The following is a 25,664-nucleotide window of genomic DNA, read 5'->3' on the forward strand; positions in this document are numbered from 1 at the left end:
TCAACCTCTTTTCGTTTGCTTGTCACGTGACTGACCGAGCGTACATTCGTACGCACGTGCACTCAGATTGCACGGGTAGGGTAGGGGAGACTATCAAAACGAAGGGGTGACTCAGGCGAGTCTTGGCAAATGTACATCTTTTATGTTATCATTAATATTACGAACTTGGGAGCTCCGCTTTTAGGCTCGGCTAAATCTATATTTTTTTTTACCTGTCAGTAAAATAGCAAGATAGGCTGGCGGTGGAGTAGATGCATATGCACTAAACTTCCATCGTGTGACTGGGAGTCAATGGACATAATTTCATGTAAGCAACACTGAAACGAACCACTAGCTTGACCGTTGACTCTTAAGTTCCGCACTCATCTTTAGCTGATAGCTCCGTCCCAACGTGCAAGTAACGTTCTATTACTGACAAGTAGATACCTCCTCGCAACTCCTACAGAAAAGTTCGGCCGATTTACATTTTGTGTACGAGGTGCAAAGTTTTCCGAGTTACACAAAACGGTCACAGAAATCCTTACAAATTTAAATTAAACATGAATTGTAAATTGTCACTCCTCCTCGTGGGTTCGGTTTTGAACAGGTGTTTGGGTTCCAGTTGACAGACACGGGGCGCATTGTTTCAGGTCGAACTGATCGTATCGACCCCCCGGAAGGTGTTGTACTGCGATGGGACAAAAGAAGCAACCCTCCTCTGAGAGATTATCTTTTATTTTATCAGACACTGTCGCCAAGCTATAGTTCAACATTTGAATCCCGTAGTATGAGGTTGATGGCAAAGCAAAAATTACGTCAGAGTGCATGAAGAGGGGCTGATGCGGTGGAATTTTGACACTATTGTTGTTCGAACGGGTAGGTGTTTGCTATTTGCTCCCTGGAATATATTACCCCTCGAGTGACGAAAGTTGGTGCTCGACACCGGTTCACCTGACCTGCCTTCCCAATTTTTCAGTACACAACATCTGGTACAAAGGAGGTACGGAGGCTTTACACGCTATATTCCTCGCGTCTATTACTATTGCAACTTTTTTAAAAGTTCTGTTTAATTTTTTAATGGCACACGCGGACGCTTAAAATAAAATCCAAATCTATCCCACAATTATAAAAGATTCAGAGAATATTTTCTTCAGTGAATTAGGAGGATTCCATATCAACGGACAAAGGGACAAACTTGGTTTGCGATTCCTCTCCAGGCTTTCGTGGTCTAGTTTATTGCTCAGATTAAAAACCGTTCTTTTTTCTGAATTACACACCCCCCTCCCCACAAGACAGGATGTATAGCAGTTAATTTGAATCTGATAAAAGATAGAGTTTTATAAATTATCTTTGACTTCTTTATCATAACCAAAGCTATTAACAGGGAGCAGTATTAACTGACACTAAAACTTGGACAGTAGACATTAATTTTCTATGAAACGAAAGTCTCAAACTAGTTTGAGTATTCAGTAAAGTGTTTATGTCCATCTCGTAGAATACAGGCTCGATTTCACCAGCAATCTCCCCTCTATAATTCCAGTCCAGGCCTCTTCGAATCAGAGGTATCCTTAATCAGATCCTGAGGCACTTTTAATAAAAAACAAACAGATAAAAATAGTTTTAATCAAGTCGAAGGTTACCTTCAGCTAATCTGGTTTTCCAGAGAAGCGATCGTGAGAACGACCACACTGAAGCAGAGAAGAACGAAGTTGAAACAAAACAAAGGAAACATCTTTTCCACCAACCCTTAATCGATCCTCACCTTTACCTCACTTACTCGACTAAGCAATAAAAGCAATAGTCACGCGTACCTATGCATTGAAAATCTTTTATAAGAGTCTCCTCCAGGACATCCTTCGCCAGGGAAAGTTTCCTGACAAAGACAAAAATTAAAGTGATTTGTTCGAAAGTGAAACAAGAGAAAATTACATGAAAAGGAGAAGAGATCTGTCGTTCTCTTCCAACATAACGTAAACGTTACTGTACACCACGAGAACTGTTTGGGGATGATTGATCCTTAACATTCCGAACTAGTTATTTAGTTCGGCTGGTGCAGAAACAAATAGTCCGATTTGGCCTGTCCGAACTCAAGCTTCTTGTAATCGAACGGATCAATTTGTACAGATAAAAAATCCACGTAAAATCAACACTAAATACTGCTAGTCAATCAAATATAACCATTTCACTAATGCTTGCCACTCAAATTCAGGAAAATAATTAATGCGTAGGTTGGCCAGGTTCAGCTTGTAAATCAAAATTGAATGATTCAATGATTTTCATTCTGATATTTTTCTCCATAGTTTGCAACAATTTTACTGAGTGCTATTGACATAGAAAGACTGGATACGAAAGGTATACTGTCGTCGAGAATGATACTACAAAAATTAAGCAGGTAAGCGAGCTCGCTAGGGCCAACGAAATTGGCCCAATTGGAATAGATCGTCAGATTACTCCCTTTATTCCGCTTCACTCAAACCTTTTACAATTATTTATCTGAGGTTTCAATAGAGGTTTTAGCTAAGGTATAATGTTCGAAAAACTGCGCGAATCAGAGCAGTTATTATCTGATGACGAAATATGGTTGAGATTACACACAAGTACCTCAGATAATGGTGACAATGTTGTAAACGAAATTTAAATTAACGAACAAATAATGATAACTGTGTCTTCTCCCAATCTGTCAATATGACTACAGACAAGGCTTCCAAGCCTTGTTTAATTTACTAATTCTGAAAGAAACAGTATAATTCGCAAAGCATTCGTCTCTTTTACTCAGTCCAAAATGTGCCCAGCCTCAAAGCTTTAGCCATTTACCTTCCCACCGCAGTCAGTCCCGCCATTCTCTCGAGTCAATATTCTGCCAGCTTCCAGTCCCGCTTTCTCAGATTCTTTACAGTGAGAAAAAGGGACAAATTATTTTGTAGTTTGATGGAAATTTAATCGACCTTAATCGATGAAATTTCGACCTTTAATCGATGAAATTTATTTTGTAGATTGATGGAGATTTAATCGACCTTAAAATAGTAGTAGTGCAAATTAACGCAATTGCAACAGTGTAATAAAACAGATTCATGGTTACCACCGTCATAGTTTTGTGAAATTCCATAATTTTCCATTACTTTATTGATAGTTGTAAAATTCCCTGGCCAGCTGTGGTAACAGTTTTACACAAAGTCCCTATGATAGCCTCCAACCTTCCCACAGGAATTGCCTCCAGCTTTCAGCAAGTCATATGCAACGAACATGACTTGATAAATACTCAACGTAACTCGGAAAAAAGATTGATTCTTTTGGGAACCCCACATCATCTTGTTGTTCAATTTCAATAAACGATAATCAACCAATTCAACTCGTCTCATGCTCGTTAAATGTACACAAGAATTCGAAATGCTAGAAACTAATGAAAACAGACGAAAAAGGAAAGTGTATGTTTTCATTCACAAACCAATTTTAACTTGTATTACAAGGGGAAATAACATGTATGATAGGAATCTGTCGGGTGTAAAGACTCTAAAACTAGAGAAAAATCTTACCCAACACCGGTCCTGCAAAATATCCGTCCAAATTGGGAGTCTTTGCTTACCCGTGTTCCGCGACATTTCAGTGACCATACACTGCATTGCTTCGCCAATAATACTTGCAGCAAGAAAAATATCGTTGTGTATATCAACTGGCAAGTCTACAAAAAATTATTCAGCAGTCAAAACATTGATATATTGCCAGTTTTAGGTATCTTGAATTAAAACCCATAGATCTTTCTTAATCTTAATATAGATAATTTCAAGATTTTATACTTCTTAGTACGCTGTAAAAATAAATAATAATAAACAGTTTTTAACGTGGAGAAACACTTAGCTAGAAGCTAGTTTACAGGTTTTCCACCAAACAACCGAAACAAATAATTCAAATTGAAAATAACATTATTAAGAATCTCAACTGGACGAAGGCAAACCAGTTGGCTATATTACAAGCATGGCCGAGGATTTGAAACTCGGGGCTACCGTGAAAGAAATCCAGGTAGTGGCCAGGGCGGGACTTGAACCCGGGAGCGGCGGATCGCAGCTCCGACACGCTGACCACTCGACCACTCGCTGTTTTTATTGTACTTCGGTTGAATTTTACTTTCTGCAGCGTACCTGAAAAGTGGTTGTTAAACTAATTGTACTGACCATTTTAAACATCTCTCTTGGTTCTCGGACGACTAGATAATTTTTTTTCTATGAGTTATTAGCAAATTCTGCGCTTTGCACCCGCCACGTGCCGGCCATAAGGGCATAAAGTGTCCAAAATCGCGCTTCAATAGTATCGACACATCCACAACTTTTTACACACTCTAACTGACAGTCATCGACAAAGGTTGTCTCTACATTTCCACAGAAGTGTAGAAACAATTACCTGAGTGAGCATCCAAAGGGAAAGTAGAAGTTATTCTATCGACAATATTACTGAGCTCAATCCCTTCGCGAGAAATGACGGATCGACCTGCCACGCCCAACTCAGCAGCTGTTTTAGGAAGAAAAGGATTACTTGCCAAGGATCTCTGGAACTCCCCGAACTGTGGTTTTTGGTAAGGATGCCCAAGTGACAAGGAGTACCGAGGAGAATTTAGCTGCATTGATGGACTTGATGTGAGAAATGTTGCTTGTGGAACAGACGAATGTTGGCTTGAGGAGTGAGTTGATAACATGCCTGGCACGGAAGGAGGTTGGTTAATGCCACCAGAAAAATTAACTTCCGATGAAATCATGGTATTGTTCCGTTCAGAACCCGTATAGGGAGAAGCAATGGTTGCGACTGAGGGTGACGCAGTTCTGTAAGGCTTAGAAGAAGGATGAACAGATGGTTTTTCTGGCGAAGAGAGCTGCATGGCTTCATCCTGTAATGAAGTATAAAACGACATATCGCATCTTTTTATCTTACATCTTATCTAACGCTTCTTTTTTTCATCAAAAGATTCTCATTAGCCTGAGAATAAGCTCAAACTGGTCGAGAGTTGCGACTCCAAGACATCCCGAGAGGGATTAGAGTTTTGCCTTTTCAAAACCCCACACTTGAACAAATGGCCACAATTTCGCGATATAGGAAAGCTATAAAAGCCAAGCGCTCGAGTAAAGAGGACTTGAACGTATTTCTCAATTATTAACCGAAGTGGAGGTAGATACTCACCATCAAGCCCACCAGCACTGAGATGATCTGTTATTTTAGTTTACACCAAACAATGCTGGGAAATGTCTCGATTCCCGGGAACGGCATATCAACGCTTACAAAACATTTGGAAGAACTTATTGACTTGATCCGGAGGCACTTAACTAGCTGATCCGTCCGAGGAACTTAGTTCATTCAGTTTAACATTATGCTGTGAGAAATTCGCCTCGTTGTTGAAACCATGCGGCACAACATGAGATGTTTTATTGTTTACGTAGCAAATATAGTGCTCCCTGGTTTTCGTAAACGAGGTACTGATATTTTGTCCTAAAATTTGAAATTAAAAAGATAAACCATCTTACCATTACAAACCATTACATACTTAGGAACCAAACTTTGTTCTCATTTTGTGTTTAGTTCTTGGGTAAGACCTCGCTTATTAATAAATTTCCCTCTGCAAATTACAGTGAAATGGGAAGCCATTTATATTTTTGCTTCTCGTCAGCTGTTCGGATGTGAGTAGTAGTTGGCTAATTACCATCAAGATGGCCAATCAACGCGCGCGAAAAGCACTTATTTGTGCGGTACATTCCATTAGAAATATATGTCGCCTCCATTGGTGTAAATGAGACCGTTCACAGCTTCATTTCAAAGCTTTTGTGAAAAGAGGTCGACAAAACACATGAAAGAAAAGTTATGAATGTTGTTAAGCCTTCGTTCTGTGTTCTCCCGTAAGTAAAAAAGAATGCTGGAGTCATTAATGATTCGTCTAACGCGCTCATTTGTAACAGATTTAATCACGATAGGCTTCCCTTACTACAGGTCGGCTAATCAGTTGCCTCTTGATTTAAAAAACATTTCTTGTTCGTTTTACCCTACGAAAAACTATCGCAACCATTACAATGGAGGTTAGAAGGTTTGAGTGACGTAACTTCGAACCCCGGCATGGAACGTAGAGCATTTGCATGTGGCTCGTAAAATTGATAAGTTCAGTGCAGTAAAGCCGATTCTTCACTTTTTTTTGTGATTTAGGAGTCAGACAGTGGATTTTCCTCAATCGTAATGCTGATTTATGAATAACGAATGGTATGCAGCAAAAAGAAAAAAAAAAACAAAAAAAAACAAAAAAAGAAAAAAACAGTTCATACTCTACGGATGCTAAACTACGCGTTCGTAAATATAATAGATTTATCATTTTGAAAGAAATACTCCTTCCCTGAAATATATGTACATTTGTGTGGAGACTAAACTCGATAGGAACGGAGCAAAATCAACACCTTTTGAGGCGCTTTAGTTCACAAGCTGTTTCTGTGTACAAGGATTATGTTTAAGAATGAGTGGTGTTTTCATATTATATTTACAGTATTGCAAAATGTAATATTTTTTTGTTCATTATTACTATTCATTTATTTGTTTTGAAATCTGTACTAAGGAGGTAATAGAGATTTAGATTTCTAATTCAATTAAAATGAACGTTAACACACTTAACGAAGCCTACAAAAAGATGAAAACAAACCAAAATTATCGATTTAGAAGTACATTTGAGATTTTCTGATAGAAAACAGGGGTACACTACCGTTTGGGGTTGGTGATTAGTATCTGAAGCTAACTAAGGCAAAAATAGAGGCCATTTTCTCCTCGTGTTCAAGAAGACCGGAAAATGTATTTTCCTCCTATGACAGATAGATAAAGCGACAACAATGGTTGAATTGAGCTTACTTTTAATTTTACAATTATTGCTGTTCATTACGCAACATACTGTAAATGTTAAGTTTATATCTAGAGATTTACTTAACAGGTGGGTATCAAAATCTTTGTTGAAGTTTATTCACATGCTGGTATGTATTTACATCTTCTCAAAAACGTTGAAATCGAAAGCTGACAGTAAAGTTGTAACTCGAGTTTCATGCAAGAAGCGATCATTACACTGCAGGTTTTTTTTCCCGCACGAGAAGAATTTGACGTTAAAGCTTAAAATTCCAACATTCAGTAACGGTTGGAGTTGCCCTTTCTATTGTTACATTGGTTTGAAGTCAACGCTTCATCACAAAACAAAACGCCTGAACAAACTGCGCACAATATTTTTGCTTATCGCCGCATGAGAGGGAACTCAAACAGACTTTAATGTTTGTCTCGGAAGTATTGTATCTCGTACCTTTAAACGTTTCTTTCATTTCAAAAGACTTTTATTTGTTAAAATATTCAGTTCCGGCTGGGTAAACTCCTTAACATTTGGTTTTAATTCAGCTCTGGACGCATAGCAATGCCAACGTCATTTGATTACTATGCACTGATAGCGGTCGGAAGTAGCACAGACTTCCTTTTGTTTTCCTTTCAAAAATTTTGAGAGGGAACGCAAATTGTAGACGTGCACAGCAATATCGAAATGAAGAGAAATTAATATCAAAATTATTCCAAGAGCACACGTTTGACATGATGTTGGCTATAGTCAACTCGGCGCGATAATTCCTTTCGTTTTTCCTCCAGAGAGGTGATGTGATGCATGAGGCATATGCACTTCACCTATTCTTAAACACGAAGGCGCCCTATAAAAAAAGCCTTAGGTCCCACTGGACCATTTGTCAATCAACCGTCGTGTGATGTACAACTCTTAGAGTCAAGTCAGTTTGAGCTACAGCTACTCCAAAGCAGTGAACAGCGGGCGCATTCCTCAAAATTGTTTTATGTCTTCATCACAATACAAGAATTTTTTAGATTTGTATTTCCTTTCTCCAATGGAAACTGTCTTTATTTCTGGCGATAAATTTGTGATCGAATTAGGTGGTTCGCACGTTACCTCATGCCACCATGCTGGTAGAAGTAAACAATAGATATCTCAGATACAATGAATATATGAAGTTCATATATTTTTGAACTGCGGTTGTAGATACGTATGATGCACGATCCTCGCAGTAGAGAACGCTATTTATGCAATAGCGAAAATCAGACCTTAAAAAAAAAAAAAAAAAAAAAAAAAATCAGGCCTGTACGGGATTCGAACCACTGACCTCTGCGATACTAGTGCAGCGCTCTACCAATAGAGCTAACAAGCCAACTGGGAGCAGGCCGTTAAGTTGATTCGTAATAAACCCGTGATGATAAATCAGATACAATGAATATATGAAGTTCATATATTTTGAACTGCGGTTGTAAATATTTATGCAATACCTTGTTAGCTCAATTGGTAGAGCGCTGCGCTAGTATCGCAGAGGTCAGTGGTTCGAATCTCGTACAGGCCTGATTTTTTTTTTTTTCAGGTCTGATTTTCGCCATTGCATAAATAGCGCTCTCTACTGCGAGGACCGTGCATCATACATATCTACAACCGCAGTTCAAAATATATGAATTTCATATATTCATTGTATCTGATTTATCATCACGGGTTTATTACGAATCAACTTAACGGCCTGCTCCCAGTTGGCTTGTTAGCTCAATTGGTAGAGCGCTGCACTAGTATCGCAGAGGTCAGTGGTTCGATTCCCGTACAGGCCTGATTTTTTTCAGGTCTGATTTTCGCTATTGCATAAATAGCGCTCTCTACTGCGAGGATCGTGCATCATACGTAAATAGATATCTCATTAGCTCCCTTTGTTCGTCTACCAGCATTTAAATTTGAACTGCACACGTCAACGGTGAGTGACAAATGAGCCTAGGTCTTCCCAGGGAAGACTTCCTTATATAGCGCGCCTTCGTGTTTAAGATGAACAATAAAAACATCACTTCAGCCTCTGAAAGGGGCAAAGTAATATTAAGTCGAGACAAAAAATTTAAAAACTTGGGCAGAAGCTACTGTTACGTTTGGTAACAAATTCCCTCTGAGTTTGATCAGTCAAAACCTTTCTGATGATAAAACAAAGGGCATACAATCATATATCAAGTTCATTTCGTACTGCTACGGTAAACATGATTACGGTGCTCAAGGTTTTGACGTCAAAATTAAAGTTACTTTCCCGTGTTAAATTTCATTTTAAATGCTACTGGGTTATGAAATCTTAAAATTGAGAAAAAAGTATTTTTCCGTTTAAAGTTGATGAAAAAATCTTAGGGATTACTTCTGAACGAATTTGTCCCCAGGAGTCCTACTTACACAGGTTTCTGCTGTTATATAACACATATAATGACTATAAAGGAACTTAGTTATTTTTGTGTACAAAGAAATACGAATCTCATCACTAACATAAAGTTAATAAACATTTTCCCAAATTCAAGACAGCTACATGTAAACAAATCACATCTGTCGGCATCACATACCACCCAAAATTGCAGCGCTTAAAAAGATGCGATCAAATCGCGACACGCATGTACCATTTAAGGCAAAACTGAAATTTCCCTTTAACCATTCCTAACAGACGGCCGCTGAATTTTGGTATCGCAGCTCTGAGAATTTGCTTATTCAAGACAGTTTCGTCTGTATGATTACATTCTTTTTACTCATCACAAGTTAGGCCGGTAATCTTTCAACATTGTAGGAAGTAGTTCATTAATTGCTCCTAGGTAATTTAAGCTAGATCCAATCCTGCGAGCGTTGTACCTCAACCTTTGCCTGTACCTGTTGAAGAAGGATCCTTAAACGATGAAGCTGAACTTGCAACTGATAGTTATGTTCCTCGAGAACTTCTTCACGTGCCTCCAAACGTTCCCTCTTGCGTCGTAAATTGGCCTCTCTGGAAGGGTCCTCAACAGGAACGATAGGTTCCCTTTGATGCTGACGTCGAAGTTGATATATACTATCGATTTCGCCTTGTAAGGCCCTGGACAGAAAGAAAAGATAGAACCACCCTTACTTCAAACAGCATTCCCCCTGAATCTGAGTTTTTTTTACCAAACTTCCAAGTTGAAGAAACGGAATGAAACTAAGACTTACACAAATGGTGCACGTTCGACGATAACTAGTGAAGCAAACTCAAACCATTTTTTAATTATGGAGTACTTAAGCAAATGACCCAAACTCTACAAGTGTTACAAGAGAAAACGCGAATGTTTTGATAAAGGTTACTTTCACAAATGGTGCACGTTCTATGAGAAAAACTAGGGGAAACTAACACCATTCTCATGAAGGATACTTAACCAATGGCGCATAATCCATGAGGACTGGTAAAGCAAATGCCAACAATTCTAATAAGGAATACCTTTACAAATGGCACATGCCTTAAGAGAAGAAGTAATGCAAATTCAAACCATTATAGTAAGGAATACTCTTACAAAAGGCGTACGCACCACAACAACGTATATGGTATTTCACTTTCACCTCAGCGTGCAGAATTTCTGGAGAAAGAATGCGTTAGGACGAGAGTGAGCAGACACCTGTGCATGCCAACACACCTGTTATCGTTTTCCAAACTTTTGATCAGATGCTCCAATTCTACCTTCTTTTGACTATCTCTGTCTCTTGCGACTTGAGCAGAACCGGGAGACTGAAAAGATGACACAATATACACTTTACGATTACAACCTCTCCGGTCTATGTGCAAACATTGTCCTAATCATATCCATGAACGCTATACAAGGTCGCACTTTAAAAATGTTTCAAAGCTCGAATAGCCATGGGCAATGTTAAATTAAAAAAGTTGGATTCGATCTTTCATCATCGCTTACGCATGCGACATCAAATAACGACCAGCTTCCTTTTAATTTCAGTCATTCTGGTTTAGTTTACGTGATTCCCAGCTGAGACCAGAACGAAAAACTTACTATATTTTGCTGAGGTGCGCCTAATTTCCGAAACTTCGAAAAAAATTACAATGGCATTCAGAAGTCAGTAGTCACCTCCTCTGAAACACCTACCATTGACTCTGGTTCGCCGGTCAAGCTAGGAAAAAAAGGAGTGAGAGAAGAAAACATCATTTAAAATTAGTGAAACAATAAAGACAAGTGCTAAGTTATCTTTATGACAGTTCATTTTGAGAAAACCACGCAACAATCAAACTAAAATGAATTTCTCTGGGACAAATGGGCTATTTTTCGACCTTGCACAAAGGCGTAGCTAGAAAGAGTCCTGTGAACCCACTCAGTTATAAGATGAACATTGAGCCAACCTCATCATTCATGACACAAAGAATGCGAATCAGAAGAATATAAATGGGAGGCATTACTCAATCCTCACCCAACAGGACAGCCAGGTAAGTACACAGGGCCCAGAAAGGTGGGGTACACCCTTGAAAAATCCTTTCGACGCCCCTGTTCTAGTGACCCAAGTCATCGAATACTTAGCCTGCGTGGCTGGCGATTTCCTACGCGTTTGAAGCAATGAGCAAGTGCGAGAAAACGAAAGCTAACAATTTCGACCGGTTGGTCCCAAATGGCTAAATGAAGCAGCTTTTGGCAGCTGCTTTTTCCTTTGGCACTGAGAACGCAGTCCTTAAGCTAGGAGAGGAATAATTCTGTGACGAGGACATCTCTCAGTTCTACGAAGCACTTTCCTCAACCTCATGTGATGACCGCCAAAGCTTGTGGGTGTCAAACAATGAATTTGCGTCCCCTCTTACCGTTGACAGAATTGTCCTGTCGGTCGCTTGCACGTAGAAAATAATAGAGTAATATTTTTCGGGAGAAAAAAAAATATCCTTTCCACTCGTACATGGGGCTACCTGTCCCGACCAGTTTTAAAAGAGCTATGGCTAATTGCGGGTCAGCTAATGTAATATTGATAACTGACCTGGAGATTGAATAAAAGTGCGTGCGAATCGTCAAAACCAGACAGAATTGGAATTTTCGAAAAAATCTATTTGGTTTGGAGATTCTCTTCAACCGCTTTAACCAACAAAATAACACAAATACATATGATGCACGATCCTCGCAGTAGATAGCGCTATTTAAGCAATAGCGAAAATCAGACCTGAAAAAAATCAGGCCTGTACGGGATTCGAACCACTGACCTCTGCGATACTAGTGCAGCGCTCTACCAATTGAGCTAACAAGCCAACTGGGAGCAGGCCGTTAAGTTGATTCGTAATAAACCCGTGAAAGTGATAAATGAGATACAATGAAATATATGAAGTTCATATATTTTGTACTGCGGTATTAGATACATATGATGCACGATCCTCGCAGTAGATAGCGCTATTTAAGCAATAGCGAAAATCAGACCTAAAAAAAAAAAAAATCAGGCCTGTACGGGATTCGAACCACTGACCTCTGCGATACTAGAGCGCTGCACTAGTATCGCAGAGGTCAGTGGTTCGAATCCCGTACAGGCCTGATTTTTTTCAGGTCTGATTTTCGTTATTGCTTAAATAGCGCTATCTACTGCAAGGATCGTGCATCATATGTATCTAATACCGCAGTACAAAATATATGAACTTCATATATGTCATTGTATCTCAAAATAACACAAAGTTAGTTATAGGTATAATACCTCTTTGCATAATGTTGTATCAGACCGTGTTCATCATCCCTGCTAGGAAACAAAGAAAAAACCAACCAATTTCAAAGGGAAGAAAGAAAAAAAAATCATAAAAATCCAAAACGATTTTATGTCAAATGAGGAATGATCTACGTTTGCCATTAGTAGCACTAAAGTAAAGTGCGGTATTGACAACGGATTGATACAAAACACACATGAAGGTGCTCAACCTTCCCTAGACTTCAACTCACACAATGGGCCGAGTCATTGAAGGCTTTTCCCTGATTGCGTTCCTTTCTTCTCTTGTTTCATGACTTTCTGGTCTGCTAAAGAAATTACTAGATGAAAACGACGCCAAAAAAGTGTAGGGAAAAAGAAGTGGGTGAAAGTACAAGGACGGCAGAGGAGAGAAAAGAGAGAAATAATGAAGGGAGTGGACAAAACTGCAAACAAGGACAACTCGAACAAACACAACAGTCCACCAATTGAGTACGGCATTGTATCGAGGGCGGCGTTTATTTGAGTAAAATACGGTATGGCCTAAAGTTCACACTCTGTTGTCTCATTATGCAACTCTCATAATATGTGATTCATCGGTTATCAAAATTAATGAAGAACTAGCTTTCGTGTTGACCATCACAGATAATTGGCCGGCAGTATGTTCAGCTTGCCCTCCCCCCGCTGAAACCGCATGTTTCTGCCAAGTTCAAGTACCTTTATTATGTTGCCACGCCTCCACGTACACTCCAACTTTGGCCAATTCAGGGCAATCACTCACAATGTGGCTAATTGTTCTTTTATCAGATAAAACATTCTGGGAACGACGTTCTTTCGGGACTTGTCGGTATTTGCTTTTATGTGATTTGTTCGTATTGCATGGTTTTGAACAGCAATGATGAGGGCCTCCGACATTGTCTCAAGCTCTCTTCCCTATGCACCCACTACAGAACTTTTAGCTAAAAAATTGGCCATACAGAGTTTTTTTTTTCCATTCTGCTATTCATTTCAACTCTATCCTTCTCCTCTTGTTGTTATTACTGCAGTGCAAAACTTCAGGACACCCAGATCCTAAGCAAGGTAGTTGGGCGGCGCGAGTCGTAGCCATTCGTGATAGAGATTAAGACCAATATCATTAAAAATATACGAAAACCCTACTTGTTAAAATATGTAGACCTGATATGATTCTTCAAAATGGGAAAAGTTCCTAGTTACTGAAGCACTTAAAATACCTTGTCTGTATATATGGATCTACCTTGTGAAACTAGAACAATCCTGTTTGCCTTGACCAGGGTGTTGTCTGCAAATAACAGAACGTCCCAAAACGCACCGACTCGCTCGTTCTCATAAATTGGCTTGGGCTTGACTTGGTGTACCATGGATGCTGTGTAGCTGTTATACAGTGATCTGATCACCTCGAAGAATAAGGTCTTCAGGGCGTTGTTGTGCCTTTCGATGTACTTGGTTTGCACCAATACGCCACAGCCTGCCAGGATATGAGCTACACTCTCCGGCCCTTTGCCACACACTTTCGTCTTCGCTCGGATCGGACCCTGTCTTCCTGTCAGTGTTAGTATACCTTCGTCAGTACAGCTGACGGTAGATCTCTTGAAGACCAGTGATTGTATGCGTCGGAGCATACTTCGAGAGGTGATGCCACGCAAAACGTAATAGAACATCAGTTGTAACTCTAAAATCCATCTGCCTTCAGTATTTATCTCGTCTTTCCACCAGAGAAGCACAGAGGAAACTCATGCTCGTACTTCCCAACGGCCTAAAACCTACTGACCACACCCTAGTGTGAAACACGCGCTTTTTCCACCCGTAGTTTAAAATGCCATCTGGACTAAGTGCATTCCAATTTGTCTTCTACAGATGACCTTTGCAACTTTATCCGCATCCAGCTTCAAACTACCTCTGGGTACCTCTGGATGCATCTGATCTCTTCAATCCATTCCGGTTATTATCGTTGTTACTATTGTTGTTGTTATTATTATTTATGCTACTATCATTATTATCTCAATATTTCCATTTAACATTAATATCACGCCTTCCTTTACGAACTAACCTAACCGCGTCGTCTCTTTCCTTGACGTTTGAACCTGGTAAAACTTCCCCCGGGGTACCAAAATCCACAGAATCCCTAAACATTGAAAATCGAACAATTTTTTAAAAATAAGCCATATTTTGTGGAATGTTCTGATGGTTCTCAATAAGACCTTTCGTTCGAAAAATTGATTAAGAACGAAGTTGTAAAGATTGATTCTTAATAGAGTTACAAATGGAAACGTTTCTGTCCATTTATTCTCTCTAACTGATAGCTGTTAATCATGAGAAGTAAATTGTTATCATCACACGTTTGTGTAGAGTCTTCCACGACGCGCCTCGAAAGTTTTCGCTGAAGTATTGTAAGTTTAAACTTGTTTTGTCCTGGAAGTAAAAACACCAAAGTTCAACTCCTTTTGCAAGTGCACAGAAGACAACATCGAGGAAAAGAGTGTCACATCCGACCAAAAACGAACTCGATCAGGGACCTCTACACTTTTGGATTTAAATTTGAACACCCTGAAAGTTTTGCCGTAAGTGAATACACCTTCGTGATCTACAATTCCTAAGCTTTCAGAAAAAATTACTCTTCCATGATAAAGTTGCATCAATTAATGACAATCATTTAAAATATACTGATACCACAAGGTCATTTGACACAGTCACAATAACACACTCAGAATTTGTCTCTGTTCTACATTATCAGCAACGGAATTGAAGGCTGTCTTTTTCATAACACAGAATAAAACATTTTAAAAATGACTTACTCATCTTCGCCATCAGAAGGGGCAGCATCTTTCATTTCAATTGGAATAAACCTTCCCTTGGACGGGTCTTTTTGCCTTTTCTTCTTCTTACTCACTTTATTTCGCATTACTTTGGCGAAGTCTTTCATGTCCTCCTTTTGTGTTGACTTTCGAGATTTCAAGAAAAGTAAAGTTATTGTTTTCATCCACGGACTCAGTCAAAGCAGGTAGGAGTGAATTTACGAATGCTACTAGGGAATACTCTTGACAGTTATGTTCTCCTTTAAAAATCATCGGTCGTTTAGTATGATTTTTTGGGTAATGGTGGCCATGAAAGTGAAAGTAGTTGGTGGAGCTTTATGTCAGTGGAACAAACTTATGAGCATTCTGAGACACTGTAACTTTTGAGTAACATAGACACGCCTGGGTGAAATTTAAGAAACAATCAAACTAATAAACTAACAAACGCGCACAAATTCCCACAGTTATATATTAAGATTAAAACAAGAATAGAGACAGAAGCTACTTTCTTACTTTCCGAAGTGATTTGTAGGCAACCAAGATAGTTATGTTAACACTTACCACCAGACAGTACTCCTGTGTGGGGTGACCGATTTTGTGTTGTTTACTCACTCTACCAGACCAGAAGCATCCCTTTATGAAACAAGACGGTGGAACATTTACTGTTCTGTCCCTTTTGCGTTGGTTGGAGGTATAGATCATTAGTGAATGAGACTCGAGACTTCGATAACGAGGTTTTCATGGAAGTTTTGTCAATTCGGGGGTCGTAAAATAATTGAGGTATTCTTGGTTATAAAGAGGGGATAAATGTGTAACACCGCATTATAACTGATAGCATTGGCAAAAATATCAAAACACTTTGAAAACCGTCTCTTGCCATATTCGTCAAAACTCACATCTATAGCAAATGCAAATGAAAACAAGATAAGATAAAATCGGACATAGGAAGCTTAGTCGTAGTACAAAGGATTCAAACAACAAATCAGCCATTATCCAGAATGTTCTTGACAGAAACAAACTAGTATACCACTTACTTGAGCACTTAACAGAACTAAATACCCTCAAATTCTCACCTGACACATGTCGAAGTTGAAACATTTTAAGCAGCGGTATCTAAGGAAGAGCAAAAACGTAGAATACAAACGTCATAAGGTCGATACAAGAAATCGCTGAAGATGGATCGACATCTGACGCTTGAGAGAGAGTTTTCACGGAGAATTTTAGAGCAAAAGAGTTTTCGGCGACGGGGAAGAAAATTGCCGTGGGTGTGAAACGTAAGTTGCTCAAGATGAAAGCTTTGAGTTTCAAACCATACATGTCTCTTCTTGAAGTTTGTGCGACTTTTGAAGTAATTTTAATTGACTTTCTTCGGTAAATTTCGATTTCTCCTCTCCTGCTTTTTTGGCTCTGTTATTAAAGGTCTAAATGCATCTGAGGACTGGACATAAGTAGGAAACTGTTGTTTTCCTTAGCTAGGTTTCACACACAGTAATGACTGTTCAAGACTAGCAGGAACAGGTTATCAAACCTTGGGAGCATGCTCTATGTTGAAGTGCATGGTTCGCAAGTTCTTTCTGTTTTTCTAAAAAGCATGTAAAGGCAAATCAAATACATCCAAGGCACTTTGACCAAGAAGTAAATGAAACAAATTCTTCATTGCACTCACCTGAAGCCGACTATAGGGTACATCTTACATACATTGCATTTGGACTCGTGTTTTACTTAAAAACAAAAGGTAGCAAGGATGATCACAATTAGCTCGCTTATTTCTTTTCCATGTTACAACCCAAAATCATGTGAACAATGACAACGTACATTGCGAGACTCTTAAGGAGAAAAGTAGACAATTGCGTTTAAAAGCATGAGTTGATCAACTACTTGTACAGGAGATTTGTGAATTGTGGAGTTTTAACAATAGTAACAACAATTTAAATAATAAAAATAATTAAAACAATTTGCAGAATAAGAACAGCAATCATAATAAGGATGAAAGTAACGACATGATAACATTGCTATGTGAAAATTAAAGATAAGAAACAGCCAAGCTGATAGCCCGTTACACGCGTTCAGTTAGTGCAACGTAGCGAAATGGTAATCGGCGCAATAGTAAATAAATCAAAGGGTAACCGAGAGGTCACACGCCAAGTTTTCCTATGAGCAATATCGTTGATTTTGTCGCTTTCAGTTTACTTGAGTCAGAGTTCTATCAAAAACGTCTAGGGCTGGGTCACGTAACGACCCATGCCCGCCGGTACCATAGCGTCGTTTGCTATCGCCTGAAACAAGCATGATAGAGTGTCAGAAAGTTTCATGCCAAATAATAAAGGAGAACAGATGTTTGTAAATTATTAGTTGAATGACTTGGATGATCAATCTCCTAAGTTAGTAGGCCTAACAAGTACTTTTGTCTAAATAGATTACGTTTGTGTGAACTTTCACTTGAGAATGATATCACGATGTCGAAACATTGAGTTATTTTAATCTACGCTATTCTCAAAATTTTAACCCCATGTAAACTAATAGTACATGTACTGGTGACAAATAATAACGATGATGATGATGTTGACGCATCTAAAATTCACATTTTCCCTGCAAAGATGCGCTTGATTAAAATTCATGGGTGTGACACTGGATGTAGGCCTGTTAAGGCACCAGGGGTAGCTGCTGATCACCCATAAGTGATCTCACTCTCTCTTGTCAATGAACAGACCCACTCACAGCAGGACGGTCTCATTCCAAGGATGATATACATTTAGTAGCGTCTCTTTAATTAAAATCCCGTTTAACTTAAAAGGCGGAAAACACAACAGGTATAGGAACGACACATATCTTCTTTCATAAGTCCTATGTCATGGATGTCCATAAAGAGCGACTCTAAGGGAGTGTTTCACTAACTTTTTTCAAGTCAACATATATACGTACCAGTCTCTGAGACAGCTAGTCTGTGAAGTGTGGGTAGCCAAACAATTGTTTGTGGTTCTGCAATCATCCATTCGATGAACTCTCCAGCTGACGCTCTATCAGGAATGGACACCTGGTTGACAAAATGGAACGGTGCAAGTGTGGCATTAAATACTAAAACCCTTTTTATTCAGTTTCCAAAAGTAGTAAAATGAAGATCTGTAAGAACATTACTGTAGCCATTGACATTCGGGTAGTTTGGAGTTCTTTAGCATACACAAGCTTATGTATCTAAGGGGCCTTTACTAAGATGCACTGATTCCACTTCTACACGTCACTGGCAGTTTCATAAAATCTAAAAAGGCGTCACCTTGGCCCTCAGAAAATAAACATCCTTCGGGTGGTAAAGGATGATGTTTGCAATTTAACGGGGAGTTCACGAATCAAGTAATGGATTTTCCTTAAATCGCAGAATTGACTAAAAATAAGGAAAAAGGAAATAGCAGTAGTGTTTTTAGTTTTTATCCGGAGCGCAACAGAGATGCGAAACATTGTCACTTAGCCTCGTTTTCGCCTCACAATTCCGCACTAAATACCTCGCTTCGTTAACCAATCAGAATGTGAGATTTTACTCGATTACGCGATTCTACGCAAATTAGATTCACTAGAAAGTGAAGAAAGATTCGTTAAATGGCAACGCATTGCAAATTGCGACTTTCAGCAACTTAAAATTGGCTGATCTACATCTCTTTATCTTTATTTACCGAAATTCAGTTCACTCTAAATCCAAAAAGCAGTTGATTTCAAACAGAAGTCGTATTCAGCAAAAACCGGAAAATGAAACAAGACGAATATAACGGCAAATCATGTAGAGCGAACTTCGACTAATTAAATCTTACGAGCAGGCTTGAAAAGTAACTTTCCCAAGTTATTTGAAGAAACCTTCTGAATATTATTCTTTGAGTTCTAATACTAACATGCCTTCGTTTAGGTGACGATTTTACGTCACCATAAATACTTTTTGCAATATTATTATACAGAAAGCGCGGTCAAGGCCATTCAACTGTGAATACCCGGTAGTTAAGGTTAATCTCGTCGTCCAGTTTCATTGTCACCCCTTTCTCCTTCGATTTTGTCCCAAAGGATAAAGTTTATTCCCATTCACCGACAATGGAAAAAGCTTTAACTTTAAAAATAATTTTTGATAGTTTCATGACGAATTGCACCAGCAGCAGAGGTTTTCTTTAAATAGGGGCCGGTAGAATAGGGCCTCACTGTCGGCCTAACTTCGCCGATTGACCTTGGGGAAAAAAAAAACACAGAGTTCTTGCTAAAGTTTTTCATAGGAGGTAAAAAATAAGAAATAGCAGGGACTTTGTTACCTTCCCCCATGCTGGGGTGTGCGGGCCGCATAGGCCCCCACCGGGGTCTAGGGGTAGGTTTTCCACGTGTGGACACCATGTTGCCAACCGTGACGTTTCTCAATAAATGCTGGGCCTTTTCGCTTGGCCGTAAGAATGACATGGAAAACATGGCAGAGGCCATTTCACGAGGTGACTGCGAGGAACGAATTTGGTCAAAAAAGCAGGATTTCTTTAGCATATTGTGTATTTTCCAACCGGTAACATGCGATAGATATCTTCACAACATTGATTGGAAGGAGAAAAGAGAAATTTTTCCAAAAAAATTAAAAAAATCGTTGAATAACTTTAGTAAATATTTCAGTCCCGGGTCTCAGTGAAATAGCTGGTAAAATTTACTTGAACAGCTGGTAAAAATAACCGGTTACCGTCTCTTAACAAGAACCCTGAAACAGGAGCTCTGCTTGGTCAAAATCCTTATACGCTAAATGTTTTCTAGCGTCACCTCAAATTTTGCACTGTCGGAATGAACAGAAAGTGCAAAACCATCACATCATACCCTTTCAAAGCAGTTTCTCACAGCTGGCTCCACACTTGACCCACTGAAGAATCCGCCCTCAAAAATGTTCTTGGGAATCTACACAAAATTAACTGGATTAATATATGCATCATGACTAACAACCTCCCCCCCGCCTCCAAAAAAAAAAATATTGAAGTAATTTCCTATTTCAATACTCTAGTAAAGGCTAAAGACAGAGGTACAGTATATAATTCTGTATAATTCAGTTAATTCTGCATTTTGTAAAACTGCATACAATGCATGTGTACATGTATGAAGTAGTGAGTCAAACTAATGCAAAGAGAAATGTTAGTCCTTAAACAAGAATGAAAACAAAAATTACCTGCAACATCTCTTGAAGGAACAAATCAAGCCTCTTTCTTTCCAAAAATCCCTGGTTATTACAAAGTTGCGAAAACAAATCTTGAAAAGAACAAAGAGAAAACAGGTTAGTTACATGGGAAAATCAAGAAACAATCCCAACAAGTGATAGAACGTAAAGCAATTATTACCATTTAAAATAATATTTGTTTGCCTACATTCTCATGACATCTGGTACATACATACATACATACATACATAAACTTTATTGAAGTGTCAAGGTATTTAGCTAAAAGCTATTTGTGGACACTATAAATGAATAACATGAGTATAATATAGGATTAAATAGAGTATACGTAAAAATATTAAGGATATATTCTCAAAATATCATTAATATATATAAAAAGCATCAATATATAAAATTGTTACAGACAATCATATAAGCAGCAATAGAATGTATATACAGAATTTAGAAAGTCAAAAGTCTAGAAAATTTAAATAAGACAAATTTAATAGAGGATAGGGGAGCAGACTCCCAATACACCTGGCAGCCGCACAGCAAAAGCCAATATGCATACCCACCTCTTTAAGATGAGCATGCACAGCAGCCACACATGCCATCAAGCAAGCCAAGCACATTGAGAGCACGCAACCCTCTCCTGAATGCCTGAAGACTGGTCTTACTGCGTAGTTCCTGGCTTATCTTGCCCCATATGTGTGGGCCTAAATATCTGATACTGTGCTTGCCATACTTAACAGTATTATATCTTGGAACGGAAAAATCACTTCCTAAGTTACAATCATGCTTATCTTGCTGAAAAAACATATTACATACATGCTCTGGAGCTAGTGAATTTTTAACCTTAGACATTAAAATTAGTATATCTTGTAACCGTCTGTTCTCAAGACTAGAGAGTCTTCCCTTTCTAGGAGTTCCTCATACGTAGCGTTTCTATCATTATATACAGCACGTAATGCCCATTCTTGTACCCTTTCTAATTTTCTTGCATCAGATGCTTTGCAAAAATGCCACACTATGTGACAATAATGTTAAGTTAGGTAGAATTGCTGATTTGTACAATCGTAACTTGGCTTCTCCGGGAATCATTTTTCTGAGACGTACTAGAACACCAACTTTCCTACTTGCCCTTTTACATAATATCACTTATATGAGTACTGAAACTAAGTTCATCATCTAGTGTTAGTCTCAGTCACTTGAAGTCACCAAAAAGTTTTCAAATGGCTATAATCTGAAAGTACTCTTATACAGGTTCTTTTTTTTTTTTTTTTCTTTAACTCTACACCAGATGCCAAGCTGGACTTGTTAGGACAGACTGATACCTACCATGCCCTGCACAAGTTCTATCAAGACCCTTCCGTGTGTGTTCCAAAGAAATATCAATTTTACTCTCATTTTTAAAACTCAAATTTGAAACTATGTTTTGCTTTTGATGGGCATATCCTGCTTTAAGACTTGTATTATTTTCATTGCGATTAAATTATTACTGTCTCAGCTTTCCAAATAATTGTATAGGTAAAAAAAAAAAATCATTAGGACTGACAAGTTATATCTCTTGCTGGAGGAATATCTTAAATACGGTTACAAAATAATAATAAAAAATAAACCTACATCTGTATTTTTCTTGAATCTTTTCAGAGCACATGATGGAAAGACAGACTTTCAAAGAAAGAATTGGCACATATCCCTTTCTCTCCCTACAATGACAGAAACAATAATGGAAGAAATCACAACATTGAGGGATTGGTGATGGTGCTAAATGTGTATAACTTAGAGATATACAAGTACAGACTAGTTGTACAGTGCTTTGAAGTGGTATACCAGAGAATATTCTAAGTCATTTGTAATTTCTTGGTAAACACATGGGCACTTAATCAAGTTTGTGTGCCATGAGATACAAGTGACAAGTGGGATATTCCATGTTACTATTCTATTACTACACCATATTACCTTATAAGGGCATTGGAAGCATTAAAGATGCCTTGCTACGACACTGTTGAAAAGGGAATGCAGGGTAGCAGAAAATTTCAATATTTGTTTATTTCTTTTAATCAAGTTTTAATCAATGCTTGACTTTTAAAGAAACAAAGTGTTAAGCACATCAGATTTTTTGTTAGTCATGTAATTACTCACGGATCATAGACATTGAGGATCCAGTTAAGAGTCAGTTCACTTGCTAAAGACACATCAATAAATTCATTCCGATCTCCATTCTGATTAACAAATACAGCAGTGATGATTTTGGATAGTTTTGCTACAGACAAGTTCCCTTCCACATATCCATTGTTAATTCCTTCATCACTGAGAGACAACCTGACTACATGCAGATCAACCATATACACTGCAATAAAAAGGGAAAAAAAAGTTAAATTTCATCTATCTATAGTTCTTTTGGACTCTGAACAAGAAAAGAATGGTGAGAGCTATAATGTCTACAATTTAACTGTAATGTTTGGGGTTAATTTCAAATTTGCAAACAAATAACTTTGCAACACAATAGGATGACTGTAAGTAGAAAATGTAACATGAAACCTTTGCCTTGATAAATAATCATTCTCTCACAATGATTTTGGTACACAATTGCCACCATGTTGCTTTTGGTGCATGTACTGTTTAAAGCACTTCCCCAAACTGTACATGACTAAATCAGCCCACTTGAGTGATTTCTTTGTTTGTACTGACAAAGTTTGCTACACATCTAACTGTTTAAATCTACAATTATTAAAGTTGTAATAACAATGATATATAATTCTTTGAACTATGTGTAAAAAGAAAGGCCAAACATCTACTTTCAGTTGATTCAGAGACTACTTGAGATAAATATGAAAGAATTATTTCCATCAAGTGTTACAAGTGGCTAGAAATTGAGCTAGTGTTACTTTATTTTTCTCATTGTGGGTGATTTGCAATGCAAGTACCCCATCAACTGCCAACCGGTGTATAAGGTCATTGAACTTTTAATAATTAACAACATTTGATATCCAGAGATGTTAAACTTTAGTCCAGTCAGGGAATGTGTTGTAGTAAGTTCTAGTTCTTTAAAAATAAATAATTGAAAAAAAGAACATTCAACTAACTAAATTTAAATTACATTGAGTTTTCTTCTGAATAGCCCTAAGCTTCATGGCTGTTCGGTACGCAGCGTACTTAATGTTACTGAAACTCTCTGCAACAGATAAACAAAATATCACAGTTATGAAAATTCATGTTATAAACCCCAGATTTTTTCCAATATCATAGGGGGAATTTAAATGTTTCGATTTTGATAAATTCTCACCAGATGTCTCTAACTGGATTAAGCAAATGATGACAGTTTAATAACAAGAAAATAAACATTAAAAATGTGAAACAAATTAAAGAGCCATTACTTAACTATATTAATATTATAAGAAATATCTAAATTAAACATTCTAAGGAAAGCATTAGGCTGAGCTGGTTTGGGCACAAAAAAAACCATACAAAATGTGAATAGTCTGCTCACTTAGCTGAATTACTGTGTTTCACCATTTTAGAAGCAAGGAATCAAGAATCAACTTCAATTTAACACACAACAATGATTATAATTTTTTTCACCTGTCTCCTCCAGTAGACTGACCATTTCTGGATGATCCCACTGGGTTTTTTCAGTTTCGTGACTGCCACAAGAGAAAAATGTATTGTATGTTACTTCAATTGTCTGTGTGTGCAAGTAAATATCAAAATGTTATTTGTCATGCTCTAGTGATGATTCTGTCAAATAAACATGTATAAATATGTTAACAACCAAGTCACAACAAAATTGGCAACTTTACAGCTGATGTTATTAACCTAGTGTTACTAAATAAAAAAAAATTAATCTAGAGAAATTCAAAAACCTTAATTATGGAATGTGAAACTTATGTGATAATTAACAAATAAATGAACAATAATTAAAATTAGCTTCTATTAACAGAGAGTAGAGCTCTCTTTTTCAAAATCAGTGTCCTTGTTAATGTTTTTCTGCGATCATTGCAATTTATCTTATTGTTGCACTCCCTAAATTCATCAGGTATCAAATTCTATGCAACTGAAACTCTAAGTCTAAAGGTTCTTGGACCCAATCCTTTAATGGTCTAGTTACCTTGAGTGATTTCCTTAAGTTATAATGAGAAGTACTCTCAAACACTAATCAATTCATTTCCTCTCCAACCAGGTTATGAAAATCCTTACGAGCAATAGTCAGCAAGTGAAAACAGCTGCATGTAAGGTACTTCACCAACATCATTTTATATCCATAAGTAACAAAGGTTACGTGTGGAAACATTTTGGAACACCAAAAAAATTCTAGAATGAACTGATAAGCTAAAAGTGGCCAATTCGCAACCTTTTAACTCACTAATTTAGCTTTACCATCCAAGACAGTCCTATTTAAAAGTACAAGTTTAATTTTATGAGCTAAAATTTTTTCAGTTAACGAATAAACCTTTTCTCTCTCAGAAGTACAATGCGTAATTTCTCCTAAAGGAAAGATTTCCACACAGTCCCATACTATTCTAAAACAAAGACGAAGCTCCAATGCCAATCTGTTGCTTAGACCATCGTTTTCTTTCTATCAACGAACTCTATGCATAATAAAGTATGGGGCTGTGCGGAAATCTTACCTCTTTCGTTACTTAAACACTTCTAGAGACCATTAGTTTGTTGTTGTGAATTTTAGCTTTCAAAGGAGAAATCAGTATTAACATATTCCAGTTTTCACCTCCACAATTACTTTTTCAGATGAAATCAAATTTCACAGTACATAATGCCGACTGAAACTTCCACAAAACAAAACATCCATGCAAATTATGAACTTACTTTACGTAGTATGGAATTCCGTTGGCTGTTTCAGAACGCTCCCAGCCATCTGGTAATTTACCTGGAAATTTGAAAGACAGGCTTTGCGTAAAATAGACCTTTACTCTTCTTCCCTAGACAACGCCAAAGAGAATTTTGTTTGATTGAGGACAACAACACGCCACAGCTAGATGTGTTTTACACCAATCTACATTACTTTAATGATGATATCTTTCCCCATGAACTTACTTGTGACCCCAGGCATTATGTTTTCACTTTGAAGGGTACAGACAAGGGGCTAAATGGCTACGACATTTCTAAGTTTTACACTTGGGAGTTAGTTGTCCTGTCAGTCACTGGACGACTGAACGACGAACGACTCACGCAACGCGTTGTTTATCCGTCTGCGGTCTTCTTGTTCCAGCGGCATTCG

At 38.0% G+C, this 25,664-nt stretch overlaps 1 protein-coding gene across 9 annotated transcripts; it reads right to left on the reverse strand.

The window, feature by feature from the left end:
• Nucleotides 1-1,028: 1,028 nt before the first annotated feature.
• On the reverse strand, nucleotides 1,029-25,636 carry LOC111340430 (dystrophin). 9 transcript variants are annotated; one of them, XR_015993350.1, is made up of 25 exons: nucleotides 25,481-25,636; nucleotides 25,253-25,313; nucleotides 24,011-24,072; nucleotides 23,529-23,603; nucleotides 22,571-22,778; nucleotides 22,049-22,134; nucleotides 20,441-20,520; nucleotides 20,098-20,175; nucleotides 18,199-18,310; nucleotides 16,943-16,997; nucleotides 16,350-16,389; nucleotides 15,838-15,909; nucleotides 15,277-15,422; nucleotides 14,532-14,606; nucleotides 12,718-12,792; nucleotides 12,479-12,520; nucleotides 10,909-10,933; nucleotides 10,447-10,538; nucleotides 9,674-9,875; nucleotides 4,375-4,855; nucleotides 3,981-4,115; nucleotides 3,513-3,658; nucleotides 2,794-2,867; nucleotides 1,791-1,852; nucleotides 1,029-1,566 (listed from the first exon to the last, which is right to left on the reverse strand). XR_015993350.1 is itself a non-coding variant. In XM_088739185.1 (25 exons), the coding sequence occupies exons 1-25, from the start codon at nucleotides 25,494-25,496 to the stop codon at nucleotides 1,548-1,550; spliced, it is 2,463 nt and encodes an 820-aa protein (XP_088595311.1). In that variant the 5' UTR covers nucleotides 25,497-25,636; the 3' UTR covers nucleotides 1,029-1,547. The 9 variants fall into 9 exon arrangements, 8 of the variants coding, with proteins under 8 accessions (XP_088595311.1, XP_088595309.1, XP_088595310.1 ...); XM_088739185.1 differs by having other exon boundaries at nucleotides 3,563-3,658; nucleotides 12,479-12,517; nucleotides 12,718-12,789; XM_088739183.1 differs by having other exon boundaries at nucleotides 3,563-3,658; nucleotides 12,718-12,789.
• Between the last annotated feature and the right edge of the window lie 28 nt (nucleotides 25,637-25,664).

This window comes from Stylophora pistillata, chromosome 11 (assembly GCF_964205215.1).
Source record: "Stylophora pistillata chromosome 11, jaStyPist1.2, whole genome shotgun sequence".
NCBI classification, from domain to species: domain Eukaryota; kingdom Metazoa; phylum Cnidaria; class Anthozoa; order Scleractinia; family Pocilloporidae; genus Stylophora; species Stylophora pistillata.